Source organism: Pogoniulus pusillus, chromosome 16, assembly GCF_015220805.1.
Source record: "Pogoniulus pusillus isolate bPogPus1 chromosome 16, bPogPus1.pri, whole genome shotgun sequence".
Lineage (NCBI taxonomy): Eukaryota > Metazoa > Chordata > Aves > Piciformes > Lybiidae > Pogoniulus > Pogoniulus pusillus.
This window is the reverse complement of record NC_087279.1, coordinates 13,751,038-13,765,433: the sequence shown is the minus strand read 5'-3', so window position 1 is coordinate 13,765,433 and position 14,396 is coordinate 13,751,038. Positions and strand designations below refer to the sequence as shown.

The 14,396-nt window shown below is 60.7% G+C and overlaps 4 protein-coding genes across 7 annotated transcripts; 3 read left to right on the top strand and 1 right to left on the bottom strand.

Annotated features, from left to right (window-relative positions):
• Positions 1-14: 14 nt before the first annotated feature.
• LOC135182491 (hyaluronidase-3-like) lies at positions 15-2,661 on the top strand. Of its 2 annotated transcripts, XM_064156633.1 has the most exons (3): positions 15-1,873; positions 1,955-2,044; positions 2,213-2,661. In XM_064156633.1, exons 1-3 carry the CDS (start codon positions 971-973, stop codon positions 2,564-2,566), a joined length of 1,347 nt encoding a protein of 448 aa, XP_064012703.1. In that variant the 5' UTR covers positions 15-970; the 3' UTR covers positions 2,567-2,661. The 2 variants fall into 2 exon arrangements, with proteins under 2 accessions (XP_064012703.1, XP_064012702.1); XM_064156632.1 differs by having other exon boundaries at positions 15-2,044.
• A 331-nt stretch (positions 2,662-2,992) lies between these two features.
• LSMEM2 (leucine rich single-pass membrane protein 2) lies at positions 2,993-5,111 on the top strand. Its single transcript, XM_064156627.1, has 4 exons — positions 2,993-3,069; positions 4,211-4,354; positions 4,438-4,647; positions 4,739-5,111. The coding sequence occupies exons 1-4, from the start codon at positions 3,048-3,050 to the stop codon at positions 4,873-4,875; spliced, it is 513 nt and encodes a 170-aa protein (XP_064012697.1). The 5' UTR covers positions 2,993-3,047; the 3' UTR covers positions 4,876-5,111.
• A 60-nt stretch (positions 5,112-5,171) lies between these two features.
• On the bottom strand, positions 5,172-9,013 carry IFRD2 (interferon related developmental regulator 2). 3 transcript variants are annotated; one of them, XM_064156624.1, is made up of 12 exons: positions 8,962-9,013; positions 8,532-8,648; positions 8,333-8,420; positions 8,077-8,201; positions 7,836-7,993; positions 7,576-7,626; positions 7,117-7,286; positions 6,894-6,999; positions 6,522-6,659; positions 6,255-6,383; positions 6,085-6,180; positions 5,172-5,955 (listed from the first exon to the last, which is right to left on the bottom strand). In XM_064156624.1, exons 1-12 carry the CDS (start codon positions 8,987-8,989, stop codon positions 5,875-5,877), a joined length of 1,287 nt encoding a protein of 428 aa, XP_064012694.1. In that variant the 5' UTR covers positions 8,990-9,013; the 3' UTR covers positions 5,172-5,874. The 3 variants fall into 3 exon arrangements, with proteins under 3 accessions (XP_064012694.1, XP_064012695.1, XP_064012696.1); XM_064156625.1 differs by having other exon boundaries at positions 8,333-8,417; XM_064156626.1 differs by lacking the exon at positions 7,576-7,626.
• A 2,322-nt stretch (positions 9,014-11,335) lies between these two features.
• LOC135182222 (2'-5'-oligoadenylate synthase 1-like) lies at positions 11,336-13,866 on the top strand. Its single transcript, XM_064156051.1, has 6 exons — positions 11,336-11,931; positions 12,106-12,400; positions 12,479-12,654; positions 12,737-12,978; positions 13,064-13,196; positions 13,276-13,866. Exons 1-6 carry the CDS (start codon positions 11,662-11,664, stop codon positions 13,795-13,797), a joined length of 1,638 nt encoding a protein of 545 aa, XP_064012121.1. The 5' UTR covers positions 11,336-11,661; the 3' UTR covers positions 13,798-13,866.
• The last annotated feature ends 530 nt before the right edge of the window (positions 13,867-14,396 follow it).

Sequence of the window (14,396 nt, the reverse complement as noted above, 5' to 3'; positions counted from 1 at the left end):
AGGGTGGATGGTCTCTGCTCCCTGCCCTGCCCAGCTCCCAGGTTGCCCAGTCAGGTCCTTAAGACCACCAGCATAGCAGGGAGCTGTGCCAACCCCAGGCTTTAGGGTTAGCACTGGTCCCATGAGCACTGCCCAGTCCCACCAGTGTCTTCCCAGAATGCTCACTGTGGGGCAGCTGGGGCTGATGGCATACTGTGCCCACCAGCATGACTGCCACTGAGCAGCCTGAAGAAACTCAGACATGACATAGCTGGGTGGCACTGGGGGCACAGGCCTGTGCCAGTGTAGGCTGCAGGGTGCCTGCAGCTGCGCTGCCCCAGGGGTAGCCAGCAGTGAGAGCTGGAGATACGGGAAGGTCAGGGAGAGTGTTAGGCACGCACCAGGGGATTAGCACTGTCCTTGCTGCGTCACCCGTGCCCCAGGCTTGTCCTCTGCCTAATCCCCTTACCCTGGGCAGCTGACCAGCACTAGACAGGGTCACCCAGCCCACTCCAACCCTGTTAGGCTGGGGGAATGGAGCTGCCCCTTTGCTTCAGCATGCCTTCTGGGGGGCTCAGTCCCTCAGCAGGGCACCCAGCCAGGCTAGGTCTTGATAGAAAACGGGCAAGAGGGAGTCATGGTGCCCTTGCTACAAGCAGGGCTAGGATCCAGCAAGGAAACTCAGGTTGGTGGCTTGTAGTGACAAACCAGGGCCATGCCATGACTATGGTGGTACAGGCAAGGACTCTGGGCACCAACAGCAGAAGTGCACACTGGTGGCTCTGAGGCAGGAGGTGTCTGAAACCTCCAAGTTTGTTGAGTCCCATGGGATTTGGGGTGTGCAGAATGTGCCTGTGGGGCAGTCTGGGCCATCATGTGCCGGAGTGGCTGTGCCAGTACAGCTGGAGTGCCTGCTGCACCCTGCTGCCTCTTCCCAACCACTTTCCTTTCCCTGCAGGGTACCGGCCCTGTGGGCAGCCAGTGACACAGGATGGTGCTGGTGCTGGTGCTGGTGCTGTGGGCCTGCCTTGTGCTGGGCATGGCCAGCAGGGAGAGCCCAGCACCAGAGCCTCTGATGGGCTCCCAGCCATTTGCTGTGGTGTGGAATATCCCCACTGGCCGCTGCCAGCGTCGCTTTGGTGTGAGGCTGCCCCTTGGTGACTATGGCATCGTGGAGAACCTGGATGGCCACTTTACTGGCCAGAACATCACCATCTTCTACAAGAACAAGTTTGGGCTGTACCCTTACCTGTCACAGCAGGGTGTTGCCCAGCATGGGGGCATCCCCCAGCGGGTCCGCCTTGGTGCTCACCTCACCAGGGCGGCTGGGGACATCCGCCTCCTCCTGCGCCCTGACTTCCACGGCCTGGCCGTGGTGGACTGGGAAGAGTGGAGGCCCCTCTGGAGCCAGAACTGGGGGGCCAAGCGGATCTATCGGGCGGCCTCGGAGCAATGGGTGCGGGACTGTCACGGTCCGCTGCCAGCACGGCAGCGGCTCCGGCTGGCCCGGTGGCAGTTCGAGCAGGCTGCACAGGTGCTGATGGAGGAGACACTTCTGCTGGGGCGCACCCTGCGGCCAGGCGGGCTCTGGGGGTTCTACCGCTTCCCTGACTGCCTCAACGGCAACTGGGCCAGAGAGGCCAACTACACTGGGCGGTGCCGGCCATCGGAAGTGCAGCGTAACAACCGACTGGGCTGGCTCTGGGCCGCCTCCGCCGCCCTCTACCCCAGCATCTACCTGCCGCCGCTGCTGCCGCCCGCCCTGCGCCGCCGCTACGTGCACCACCGGCTGCGCGAGGCGCTGCGCGTGGCCGCCTTCGGGGCCGGCGGGACGCTGCCCGTGGTGGCCTACTCCCGCCTCTCCCTCCGCCGCTCGCCCGGGTTCCTGCAGCTGGTGAGAACCGTGGGGCCGGGGTTCTGCTGCTTCCCAGTTTGCAGCCCGAGTGCCCTGTTCGCATCTCGCTTTCCCCGGCAGGCTGACCTGGTGCACACCGTCGGGGAGAGCGCGGCGCTGGGCGCGGCGGGACTCGTGCTCTGGGGAGACAGGTCCTACTCCCGCTCTGCCGTGAGTATGGCCTCTGGCTGCCCTGCTGCAGCCGCCGCGCAGCGGGCAGCTGGAGGTGGTGTGGGCACGCCGTGCATGGGAGAGGCACATCCGCTGTGCCAGCTGGGGAGGGGTGCCTGAGGGGACTGCAGTGCTGGGCAGAGGTTTCACTGGTGCTTCTCTCTCCAGGAGACGTGTGCCAGCCTGCGCCACTACCTTGTGTCCACCCTGGGTCCTTACGTGGCCAATGTGACGGCAGCAGCCCAGGAGTGCAGCTACAGACAGTGCCATGGGCATGGACGCTGCGTGCGCCGGCAGCCCCAAGACCTGGGCAGCCTCCTGCACCTCGGCTCTGGTGCCAGTCTGCTTGCCTCTTTCCGCTGCCATTGCTTCCGTGGCTGGACTGGCGAGGGCTGTACCCAGCAGGTCCAGCCTGGCCCTGCTACCTCCTGCCTGGTGCCCACCCACACTCGTGGCCTCTATGGGCACAATGATCTCTCACCCTCTGACGCTTGTCTGCGACAGGGCATGTGGAGCTGGTGACCAGGGCTGAGGACCACTATGGTCCCTTATCATGGCAGTGCTACTGTACAATGCTTCCTATGGTCTCATTAACTTAAATAAAGCCTCCTGGCACAGCTGGCATGGTCTTTGTAAGCAAAGATGAGGAGGGGTGTTCCGTGGTGCCTCCAGTCAGCACAATTACCACTGCTGCTAAGAGGCAGCAGAGTCCCCAGTTTGGCTGTGCTGCAATTTCATAGTAGCAGCACCCTTACCCTGGGAAGTGGGCATAGGGCACCATCACGGCCTGCTCTCCCTTTGCTGCACTGGCACCGTGCTGCCAGCAGCCTTGACCATGTAAATAGCCCCCCTTGCACACAGCTATTTTTATCCCCCCCCTAAACTGTATTTCTCACTGTCCTATTTTAAGCAGTGCAGTTGGTGCATCACGAACCCAGTGCCCAGCTCCCAGGGGCCCCACACCACCTCGCTGCCCACTCACGCTGCTCAGGCACAGGGAGCCATGCCCAGGGAGGCTGGAGAAGGTAGGCTAGGGAGTGGGCTGGGGGCTGGCAGGGACCCTGGCACCCCAGGGGGGAGTGGGTGGTACAGGGCTATGATGTTGGGATGGAAACAGTGGTCAAACATTGCCCTCCTCCACAGGGACTACAGGCACAGATGCCCGCCTTGGGAAGAAGGGAGTCCTGGAGGGCTGTAGGCACAGGGCAGCAGGTTTTGAGCAGCTGGCTGGCACAACCCCCCACACCAAATCTGCATGACCTGCTGTGCCTCACAGCAATAGGGGCTGTGGATGCAGGTGATGGAGATGCATCCAGGCCAGTCCCCAGCCAAAGACAGGGCTGTAGGGATACCCCGGGGGTACCCTGGGCACCAGCTGAGGACCCCCAGCCTTGACACTTGCCAACCCAAACAGAGGCACACAATGCCTTGGTGTCAGCAGAGCAGCTCCATGCTACCCTGCGACACATCACTGACACTGGGAGAGAATGGGAGTATGCACAGTGCCCCTCTGCCTTGCCCTGCCATGTTCACAGACCCTGAGCCATGCTTGCTGCTCAAAAATGCAGATGCTCTGGAAAAATGCTTTCCCTCTACCCCAGCGTGGGCATGGGCACTTCCCCAGTTGCTGCTGGAGCCATGTCTCCTAAAAGCATCCCCTTCCCATGGCGGATCTGGGCAGTGGACAGCACACACCTTACATCTCTGTCCATGCACCCCTAAGCAGCACATGAGCACGATGCCCATGGGGTAAAGCCAAGCCATGCTGCAGGCTAGGAGCTGGCATTGCCCTACCCCTGCCTGCTGGCTCCAAGCTGGCCCAGAGGAGCACCAGCCAGCCCTGCAATGCCTGGGCTGCTGGGCTGGGGAGATGTGAGGCACATTCTTGTCTCCAGCTAGGACCGAATTCCAGCCCCACTAACAAGGCTCTGGGATTGTGGCCACCAGATGCCCGCTAACTGCCCTGATGACAGCTCCAGGGAGGAGACAGTCAGCACTTATTCACCTGCAACCATAGCCCTGTGCCAAGGGAACACTGGCACTGGCTGCTTGCTCAAACACAGCACTAGGCTTGTGTCAAAGTTGGGGCCACCTCTGGAATGGAGTCTAGTACCCACAGGGGCGCCCAGGGCAGGGTCCACACTCACCCTCTACCTCCACTCTCAGCAGACAGCATGGGAAGGGCTGAGGGCACCATGCCAGCAGAGCCTGGGGACCCAGATGGCAGCGACCCTGGAGCCATTAGTCTGCGCCCGGTGGAGTCCATCAGCGACCTGCACTGGGCCTTGGCTGGGCACAAGGGTGCAGAGGGTGAGAACAGGGTGTGGGGGGCCCATACTAGCCCTGGCCATGCCATGCGCCAGACTCTGACCTCTTGTTTCCCCTGCCCACAGGCAATGGCCCAGCTCTCTCCAGTAGCCTGCATCAGCCTCGATCTCGCCCCATGCCCCCCAGCCCCACGGTGCTCCTGCCCACCCTGCGACCTGCACCTGCTGCCAGCTCCTGCCCCTGCCTGGGCCCCAGTCAACCCCTGCTCCTGGCCCTGCTGGGGCTCCTGGCCCTGACGAGCCTGGTCCTGGCCACTCTGGCTGTCTATCTAAGCGGTATGTGGCACTGGGCAAAGGAGGGAGGACTGGGGGGCTGGGGAAGGACCAGACTGCCCATCCCCAGTGTATCTCTGTCCTGTCCCTGCAGTCCTACAGAGCCAATCGGTGAGGGCACTGGCCCAGTGGCTGGAGAGCCAGGAAGACGCCGTGCACCAGCTGCGGGCAGCCAGCAGGCAGCTCTGGGCTCACATCAATGCCAGTGCTGAGCCTGGCGGGCACCGCTGAGCTGTTCCCAGCCCCACCACAGGGCCACCATGAGAAGGGACAGCAAAGGGCAGGAGTGGGGGAGCAGTCAGCCCCACCACCCCCTCATCCCACTCATACCTGGCAGCATCGCCCCACAGGGTGCAGGTGGTGGCAATCCTGGTATCCACCCCAGGCTACAAGAAAAAGGGACAGGGCTGCAAGGATGGGCACCCACCCCAGTGACAGCCCTTCCTCTTCACAAGGCAGAAAGCACCCTCCAATTAGCCTTTTAATTACCTCCCATTACCAAAGTCTTAGAAAATCATCACCACAGATACATTCCCAGGGTGGCAGGCACTCCCGGCTGGCATGACCCCATGCCCACCTGAGCAGCAGCCCCTCAGGCTGCACAGGCAGCATCAGGACTCACCTGCTGTGCCACCCTCCCTTTAATTGATTTCCCACAATAGAACTGTTTCATATAAAGCATTTGGCTGAAAAAGGGTTCAGAGCATGCAGCTGGCAGGGCAGGAAGCACCTGCCACCCACACCACTCTGCCACTACCCGATGTCAGGCAGGCTGCAGAGGCAGGGGCTGTGCACAGCAGAGCAGGGTAAGGAGCTGAAGAAGCACTCCTGCTACAGGCACAGACACCAGGGCCAGGTCCCCTCAGCCCTGTATGGCTCTGCCCTCCCACCCAGCCCTTTAGGATATGCCAGGCCACTCTGGTGCCCCTGCAGGGCTGCGGAGGGGGTAACACAAGCCCTGCCTCTGAGGGGGTTGCAGGAGACCTGTGAGACCCCCTCCCTCCACAGCACCCAGCCACAGAGCAGGCACATAGCAGCATGCCACCACCTGCTCTTCTTGTATCCTTTTTTTGGTTAAAAAAATAAAAGAGGGGGCAGCCCCTGGCGGGGCAGCTCCAGGCATTAAATACTCTGCTGTACATGAATAAAAGCCCGAGGGCTGGGGGCACCTGCCCCTCACAGTGCTGGGTCTGCAGTCCAGGTGGGCTGAGGACTGTCCCACTCCGCCTGTCACAGGATGTCTGCTCGCTTGTCCCGCACCCGGCTCCGGGCTTTCGTGCGGGCTTTGAAGGCAGCTGAGTTGTAGAGGTGCTGTGAGAAAAGAACAGATGGGTTAGCAGGTCCTGGCTTCTCACCTCCCAGACACACTCAGGCACTTGGCTGTAGCCCGTAGCAGTGTGGGACGGGTCTGCAGGCAGGAGCCTGGGTGGGGGCACCAACCTTCTCAAAGCGGGAGACCTTGCTGGTTTTCAAAGTGGCCGCATCCAACACCAAGGGGGGTCCAAGTCCAAAGATCTCCCGTAGCAGGTCATTGTTCTGGGGAAGCAATGGCACATTAGCACCCACCAGCACCGGCCCAGCACCTCCCAGCACAGCCGCTTGGCCCTTACCTGGAGGTGGTGACAGATGCCGGAGCCCAGCACCTCTTTAAAGACCTGGTAAGTCCGCTGGCGTGCCCAGCTGTCCAGGTACATGCACTCCAGGCCAAACCGGACGGTCTCCTCCTGGTACTCCCCGTTCTGAGTGGGGAGAGGAGCATCAGCAATAACCTGAGCACCCACCCTGTGTGTCCCCCAGCATGCAGCACATGGGAATCGCTAAGCGGCAGCTGCACAGCCAGGGGCTCAATCGGGTGGGGCACTGCCAGGCTCCAGTACCTCGATGAAGTGCAGGATGTCCCGGAAGATGGAGTGTTGCTTCCGTCGGTCTGTCTTGGCTCGGTACTTGTTGCTCTCAGTAGCCAGGATCTTGAGCTGGGCACACAGGAACTCTGTATCTTGGTAATACAAGTCTTCCTGCCAAATAACCAGGGGGATTTGGAGAAGACAAAGCTCCAGGCACTGCCCACCACTGCCATCACCACAAAAGGCCTGGAGGATCACTGGGGCAGCTTCCCTGCCTGAGGACCTGCTGGTGATGCCAGCCTGGAGCATCTCAATGCTGTTAGGGCACAGGCAAAGTGTTGGTGCCAGTAGGTCTCTGCTGCCTGCCTACCTGCTGCTTCCTACTGCTGCAGCACCCCAACATACCTCCAAGTCTTGGGCCAGCTCAAAGATCAGCGCAATGGTTTCCCCAGCCAGGATACGCAGAGTGACACTGCTGCTGGACAGCAGAGGGGGCAGCTTCAGCCAGCGACTAGGACAGAAAGGTAGGAGAGCAGTCAGAGGGTCTGGGCACCACTTCAGGGGCTCCCTCCTCCACAGGCACCACAACTTCACACCAGCCCCTGCACCCCCGCAACACCCCACTCACTTGTCCAAAATACTCTTGATGTGGGAAGGAGGGCAAATAGTGAGGAGCAGGGACCATGACTGCAGCGCACTGCAGTGCAGAGGGCCATGCTGGGTAGTTCCTGAGGCCACATCACCCATGCTGGCAGGGCTGAAGATGCCCTCCAAGCAGGACAGGCATAAGATCAAGTCCTAGAAGGGAAAACCCACCTGTCAGACAACAGCTGCTAGGAAGACACCACAATGAAGCCACACACTGGAAGTGGATTCAACCTGCCCAGGCACAGCAGGAGCTCTATGGGGCAGAAGAGACTCCTTCACCCAGGACATCCCAGCTCTGCAAGTTGGACTTCCCTCCCAGCTAAGCCCCATGCTGCCCAGAGTAGAGGCTGTCACTTGTATCTTGGCACCATGGGCTACGGACAGATGGCATGGCAGGCCTCTGGGTGTAGGGGTATGGGCAACATCCAGGTGCAGTTACCTCGAGGTCAGCAGCAGCAATGTAGCAACACATGCCCAGAGCCATGGCACACTGGGGAGAAATGTGGGGAAAAGGCAGTAAGGAGGCAGTGCTGGGACAGATCGAGTGTCCAGCCAAGTGGAAGTAGGGCTGGAGTGCCCCTGCTTTACCCCACTGTTCCCTATGGCATCCAATCCTGCTGCCCTGTCATGACTGCAGGAACCCCCAGAGGCACTGCCTGAGGTACTCCTGTGCGCAGGAGAAAAGGGGCCAGGCCTTACGCTCTGCCGGGCGCCAGGGCTGGCTGTGCTGTCTGTCAGGACACTGATGAGCAGAGGCTTCAGGCTGTGAAACAACTCTTCCCCCTCCGGGCCAGAACCCATCTGGAGGCAGAGGAGGGTGAGGACGGTGCCCGCCAGTGCCTGTTCCTCCCCTTTACCTGTGAGCAGCACAAGACACCCCACTCAGACACTGGTCACTGCCCCCACCACTCCCAGCCCTGGTGGCTGCCTGCACCCAGACCTTTCTTGAGACACTTCTCGAGGGAGTCTGTGAGCATGAGGCGACGCTCCAGCAGGAACTCGGAGAGGATTCTGGAGGAGAAGGCCAGGCGCAGGCTCTGCAGTGCTGTTTGACGCATCTTGGTGCTACGGGAGACCGTGGGAGGTTACAGGATGGGTTGGTCCGGGACTGGGCATGCCCCTACTCCTGGCTGGCAGTGCTAGTAGGGATGGACAGTGTGCAAGGCTGCCCACAAAGGGTGCCAGCTGCTACAGACCTCTTATCCAGGAGGTTGTCCATGTGCTCCTTCAGCCTGTCCTCTGCCTCCTCCTCCTGGCCTTGCTCACCCGCCGCCTCATTCCCTGCTGAGGCAGCACCAACGTCAGGAAGGTGCTTGGGTGCCAAGGCAGGAGGCCCACGGGTGTGGGACACGGCAGCAGCACTGCCTCCCACGGGAGGACTGCCCCGGGGCTCACCTGCGCCCTCCTCGGCGGGGCTGGTCCCCTCACTGGCGCTGCTGCAGTGGCTCAGCACCTCGCTGCCAGCCTCCTCCTCGCTGGCGGGCGAGCGAGCTCGGGCGCTGCCGGGGCCACCTGCAGGGGGAGTTTGCGACAGGAGGCTGTCACCCAGGGCCTGACCGCACCGCAGAGGCCGCTGAAGCAGACGCCTGAGACTTGCGCGGGTCGTGGGACCCGTGCAGCTCACGGGGCCTGTGTGGCCCCCCGCGGTCCGCTGCCGGGACGGGAGGGCACGGCAGGCCAGGCCATAGCATGGCAGGCCAGGCCAGGCCAGGCCAGATCAGGCCAAGGGGGCTCGACCCGACTCGACGGTTCACACGGCCCCGCCACCCACTCCGTCCCGCTCCGCCACCTTCCCGCCCTGCGCCGCGCCCGGGACCCCACTCACGGCGCGCGGCGCGGCGGGAGCGCGGCATGGCCAGCGCGCGCGGACCCCACGCCCCTCCTCCCCTGCCGCCAGGCCCCGCCCCTGGCCCCGCCCCCCGCGCGGCCCCCTGGGAGCGCCGCCGCCAGCAGCGGTCGCCCCGCGCTGCGCCTCCCGGCATGCCCCGCTCGGGGTACCGGACCCGGCGGCGTATGGAGCTGGGCGCTTGCTTGCCCCGCTCGGGGCACCGGACCGGCGGCGTACGGAGCTGGGCGCTTGCATGCCCCGCTCGGGGTACCGGACCCGGCGGCGTACGGAGCTGGGCGCTTGCATGCCCCGCTCGGGGCACCGGACCCGGCGGCGTACGGAGCTGGGCGCTTGCTTGCCCCGCTCGGGGCACCGGACCCGGCGGCGTACGGAGCTGGGCGCTTGCTTGCCCCGCTCGGGGCACCGGACCCGGCGGCGTACGGAGCTGGGCGCTTGCTTGCCCCGCTCGGGGCACCGGACCCGGCGGCGTACGGAGCTGGGCGCTTGCTTGCCCCGCTCGGGGCACCGGGCCCGGCGGCGTGCGGAGCTGGGCTCTTGCTGCTGGCTCTGCTGTCCGTGCTCGGCCCCCTGGCCCTGCTCCTGCCTCTCTGCCCTAGCCCTGGCCCTGCCCTGGCCCTGCGTTCATCTCAACACGAAAGTCTCTTTCCCTAGCTATGGTCCCAGCTAGCCTGTATCATACGAAATTGCATGAACTTAGGTATTTAAAGGGTGGCTACAGAGAAGACTCCTTCATGACAAGGACTCGCGTGGAAAAGATGAGTGGTAAGAGATACAAGTTACTCCTAGGGAGATTCCAGTTGCACGCCAGAGGAAAATGTTTACATCAAAGACAGCCACTGGAATAACCTCCCAAGGGAAGCGGTGGAGCTCCTACCACTCGGCACGTCTAAGATCTGTTTGGACAGGGTGTTCAGCCTTCCTACCTAGACTCTGTCTGTCTCAAGAAAGGTTGGACTAGATGATCCTTCGGGATCCTTTCCAACTTCTGATTCTTATCAATATAATTTACATTGTATATTGCATAGTTACCATTCGCTAGGCATGACTGCAAGACAGCTTGTTGCCAGGAGGCAACCTGAGGTACGGCATGGCAGCACCCAGCCTCTCCAACACCTGCCTGAGACTTGTGTTGTCTGGCTTCGCTGCTCAGTGCCTGTAGGAAGACTGACACCAGGGACACCTAGACAAGGATGAAAGGATGATAACAGAATGGTCTGGGATGGAAGTGATCTCCAAAGGTCATCCAGTCCAACCCCCTGCACTCAGCAGGGACATCCTCCACTAGATCATGTTGCCCAGAGGCCTATCCAGCCTCACCTAGAGTATCTCCAGGGATGATGACACCATAGAGATGTACTGGCTTTGCAATTAGGTGGAAGAGGGATAGTTAGGGATTGGTCAAACTGTGCTGCACTACAGTGTTTGAAGGGTGTGAACCCAATGTGAAAAGATTTGGGGTGTCCTGCTTTGTCTGGGACACCCTATGGCTGTAAATGAAAAGAATGTCTTGTTCTTGGTGTCCCAGCCTCACTCCTCATGCTGAACGGAGCAGGTGATAGGCTTCCTACAGCTGTCCCTGCACCTCTGCATACTTGCCCATGGCGCTGCTCTTCTACTGCTCATGCCTGTATCTCTGCTTCTGTTGTTGTCCCTATCTCAGCCTGTATGCCTGCCTCACTCTTGTATAAATACCTGCTTCTGTGCCCAGTCTTGCCAGTCACTGTCTCTGCCCATAACATTGCCCATATCTACATTGCCACTCCAAAAAAAAAGAGACACCCGTCCCTGCTCCTGCCCATATCCCTGCTCTAGCCGTGTCGCTGCTCCTGCCAGCCCGTGTCCCTGTCCAAATCCCTGTCGTTGTTTCCACCTCTAGCCTGTCTCAGTCCTCGTCCATTCCCCTGCCCTGCTCACGGCTCCCACGGTGCCTCGGAGGCGATGAGAGACAGGGAGGGGGCAGCCCTTTGGACTTTCGTTTTCGGCTTCTGGGAGCAGAAATCGAAAGTGGAGCGGGAATAGAAACTGCGATTTCCCAGCTCTGCCGCAGCTGCAGCTTAAGGCAGCGCGGGCAGCAGCGTCCCTATCGCCTGCCGCTCCCGCCGCAGCGGGGAAGTACCAGGACCCCCGGTGGCACTGGCACTGACAGTGTCCCGCTGACGGGGAGCACTAGTAGCTCCCATAATGCTGCCACTGACCGTGTCTCATTATCTGCGATGACACTAGGACCCCCGGTGGCACTGGCACCGGTTACATCTCGTTGCCAATAGTGATTTTAGGACTGTTGGTGACCAGCTGCGTCCCATTGCCTGAGGTGACACTAGGGCCTCCAGTGGCAGTGGCCATATTCCATGGTTGTGGTGGCACCAGAGATCGCTAGCACCAGACACATCCATTGCCTGGGATGAAACCGTGCTACCGGCACGAGCCGTGTCCCAGCGTTGTCCACCCCATCTCTGACACTTGAGCCCTTAGTGTAGGCACAGGCAGGCGCTGGTGCAGGCAGGGCAACCTCAGCCCCCAGGCAGGGCTGGCTCCGGGTCCTTCGTGATGGGACACCACCTCCTGCCAGCTAGGCACTCAGCGGAGACTGTGGGCAGCAGCCCCCCGGCGAACTGGGGGCTGGAGATAGGCAAAACCTTGGGGCTGGGGCCACCTTAACTTCCCGGCGATGACGCCATGGGGGCGGTGACCCGGGGAGGTTTAAAAGCTGCTACTGACAAGCAGCACTGGGGTATTGATTCAGGAGGGGCTGTAGTCACGGCTGGCAGGATGACATCCACGAACGATCTTTGGGAGGTGCCCCCCAACAAGCTGGACCACTGGATCATGGAGGTCCTGCAGCCCAGCACGGATTTCTGCATGGAGGTGAAGAAGACAGTGAAGAATATCTGCAACTTCTTGAAGGAGCAGTGCTTTGAAAACATCCGTGTCCACAAGACTGTCAAGGTGAGCACTATCTGGCATGGGGGACAGCTGGCACCCCTGCTGCCACCCTTACCTCTGTCCTCCTGTTCTAGCTTCTGCCCTACCTCATTTCCCCCTGGCAGTTCCACAAATGGTGACAGGTGACCCCTGTGCCAAGGGGCAGTGGCACTGAGTAGGCAGGGTATCTCTCTGCAGGGTGGCTCAGCAGGCAAGGGCACGGCACTGCAGAACAAATCCGATGCTGATGTGGTGCTCTTCCTCAGCTGCTTCGTCAGCTACCAGCATCAGAAGCAGGAAATAAAGCATATCCTGGATTTGATCAAGGAGAGGCTGGACGCCCGCAAGGAGAGCTTGGCTTTCACAGTGCGTATGAGTAGCCCCAGTTACAAGGGCCCTGACAATACACGACGCTCCCTCAGCTTCACTCTCCGCTCCCAGGACGCTAAGGAGTCCATTGAGGTGGACATTCTGCCTGCCTATGATGCCTTGGGTAAGAGCTGTGGGCTGGTGCAGGGCTGAGCTGCAGCATTAGCACTGGGCGGGTCTCACCCTCCTTCTCACCCCATAGGACAGGTGAGCAAGTATACCCCACCAAAGGCAGAGGTGTATGTGGAGCTCCTGAATGCCCATGGTGGTCCTGGGGAGTTCTCTCCTTGCTTCACTGAACTGCAAAAGGCATTTGTGAAGCGTTGCCCAGCCAAGATGAAGAACCTCCTGCGCCTGGTCAAGCACTGGTACAAGGAGGTGAGGGGCTGTCTGGCTTCCTTGATACTCACCAGGAACCCACCCTGATCAGCTCTCATACCTGTCTCCATCTTCACCCCAGATGCTGAAGCCACGATATCCTAAAGCTGACCTGCCTCCAAAGTATGCCCTGGAACTATTGACCATCTATGCCTGGGAGGAGGGTACAAACTCCAGCCAGAGCTTCAACACGGCTCAGGGCTTCCGTACAGTGCTGGAGCTGCTGCGCCGGCACCAGGAGATCTGCATTTACTGGCAGACATACTACTCACTCCAGCACAGAGAGATTGGTGCCCACATCAAAAGTCTGCTGCACAGTCCCTGGTGAGGACCTTGTATGATGGGACTTGTGCCATGCACCCCATGGCACTGCCTGGGGCTGATGGCAGTGCCTGCCTTCTGTTTGCAGCCCCATTGTCCTGGACCCTGCTGACCCCACAGGGATCCTGGGCCAAGGCAAGGATTGGGACTTACTGGCACAGGAGGCAACCTACCACCTTTCGCTGCCCTGTATCAAAGACACCCAGCCCTGGGATGTACAGGTAAGGCTGCTTGTGCCAGCAAGCACCACAGCCCCCATGCCTCTACCAGCTTTGTATACCCACTCTTCTGTCCCCACAGCCAGCCCGGCCTGTGACGATTGACGTGAAGCAGCTGACAGGCATTTCTGTCCTGACAATAACTGTCAGCCCAAGCACCACCATCTGGCAGCTGAAGGAGAAGATCGAGCAGGCGTCGGGCATCTCCCGGTACAAACAGCGTTTGGCGAAGCAGGAACAAGACGCGAGCACCCCTCTCCTTCTGGATGGCAAGACCTTGGCCGCCCTCGGCATCTTCTACAACACCACACTGGTGCTGCTGCAGACCGAGCCCCAGGCGATAGAGGTCTTTGTGAAGGATGACAAGAACCGGACCACCACATACACTGTGCAGCCCACTTCCACTGTCCGTCAGCTGAAGGAGCAGATCCACATGCGGCAGGGGCCTCCTGCTGACCAGCAGCGCCTGACGTACGGCTCCAGGGAGCTGGAGGACCGGCACACACTGGCATACTATGATGTCCAGCCCAGGAGCACCATCTACATGCTCCTGCGGCTTCGTGGCGGTGCAGACCCTCAGCTGCCTGCCTGCTCGTTCTCCTGAGCATTGCCCCAAACACCACCCCACACCTCTGTACCACAGTGTCATGCTGGAAATAAATGCCGTGGCAGATCTCTGTGTTGCTTGCTGAGTTGGAGGTGGTGCTGAGTGGTAGGGGGGATGGTCATAGCTGGACTGCATCGGCATGAGGAGATTCTTCAATGCCACTGGCTGCTAGGATGGGTGCAGAGCAGTGGTGTTGCTGAAGTCTGGGGTACGTGGTGGGGTCTGGAGTGCCAACCTAGTGCCAGCTTGACCTCAAGAATAAAAGGTTCCATCCTCTGCCTCCCTTCTTCCTGCTCCTGACTGCAGCAGCTTTTAAGCCTTCTCAGATCATGACCCCGGGCACTGCTGGGCACTGCTGGGAGCTTAAAGTGGCCCCAGCACTTTGCCTCCCCTCCAGTTTCTGTTCCAGGCTGGCTCCTGCCCAGGATCCCTTAAGGATGCCCTGGCAGGAGATGGTGTCCCACCACTGGGATGTTCACCCGTGGACTGGGGGCGCCCTGTCTGCGTCAGCACTTGGGTGTGACCATGCAAGGGGTTCAAGTATCCGGGCTGAGGTGGAGCCAGCACTGGGGCACGGCAGGTTTCATCCCAGGCAA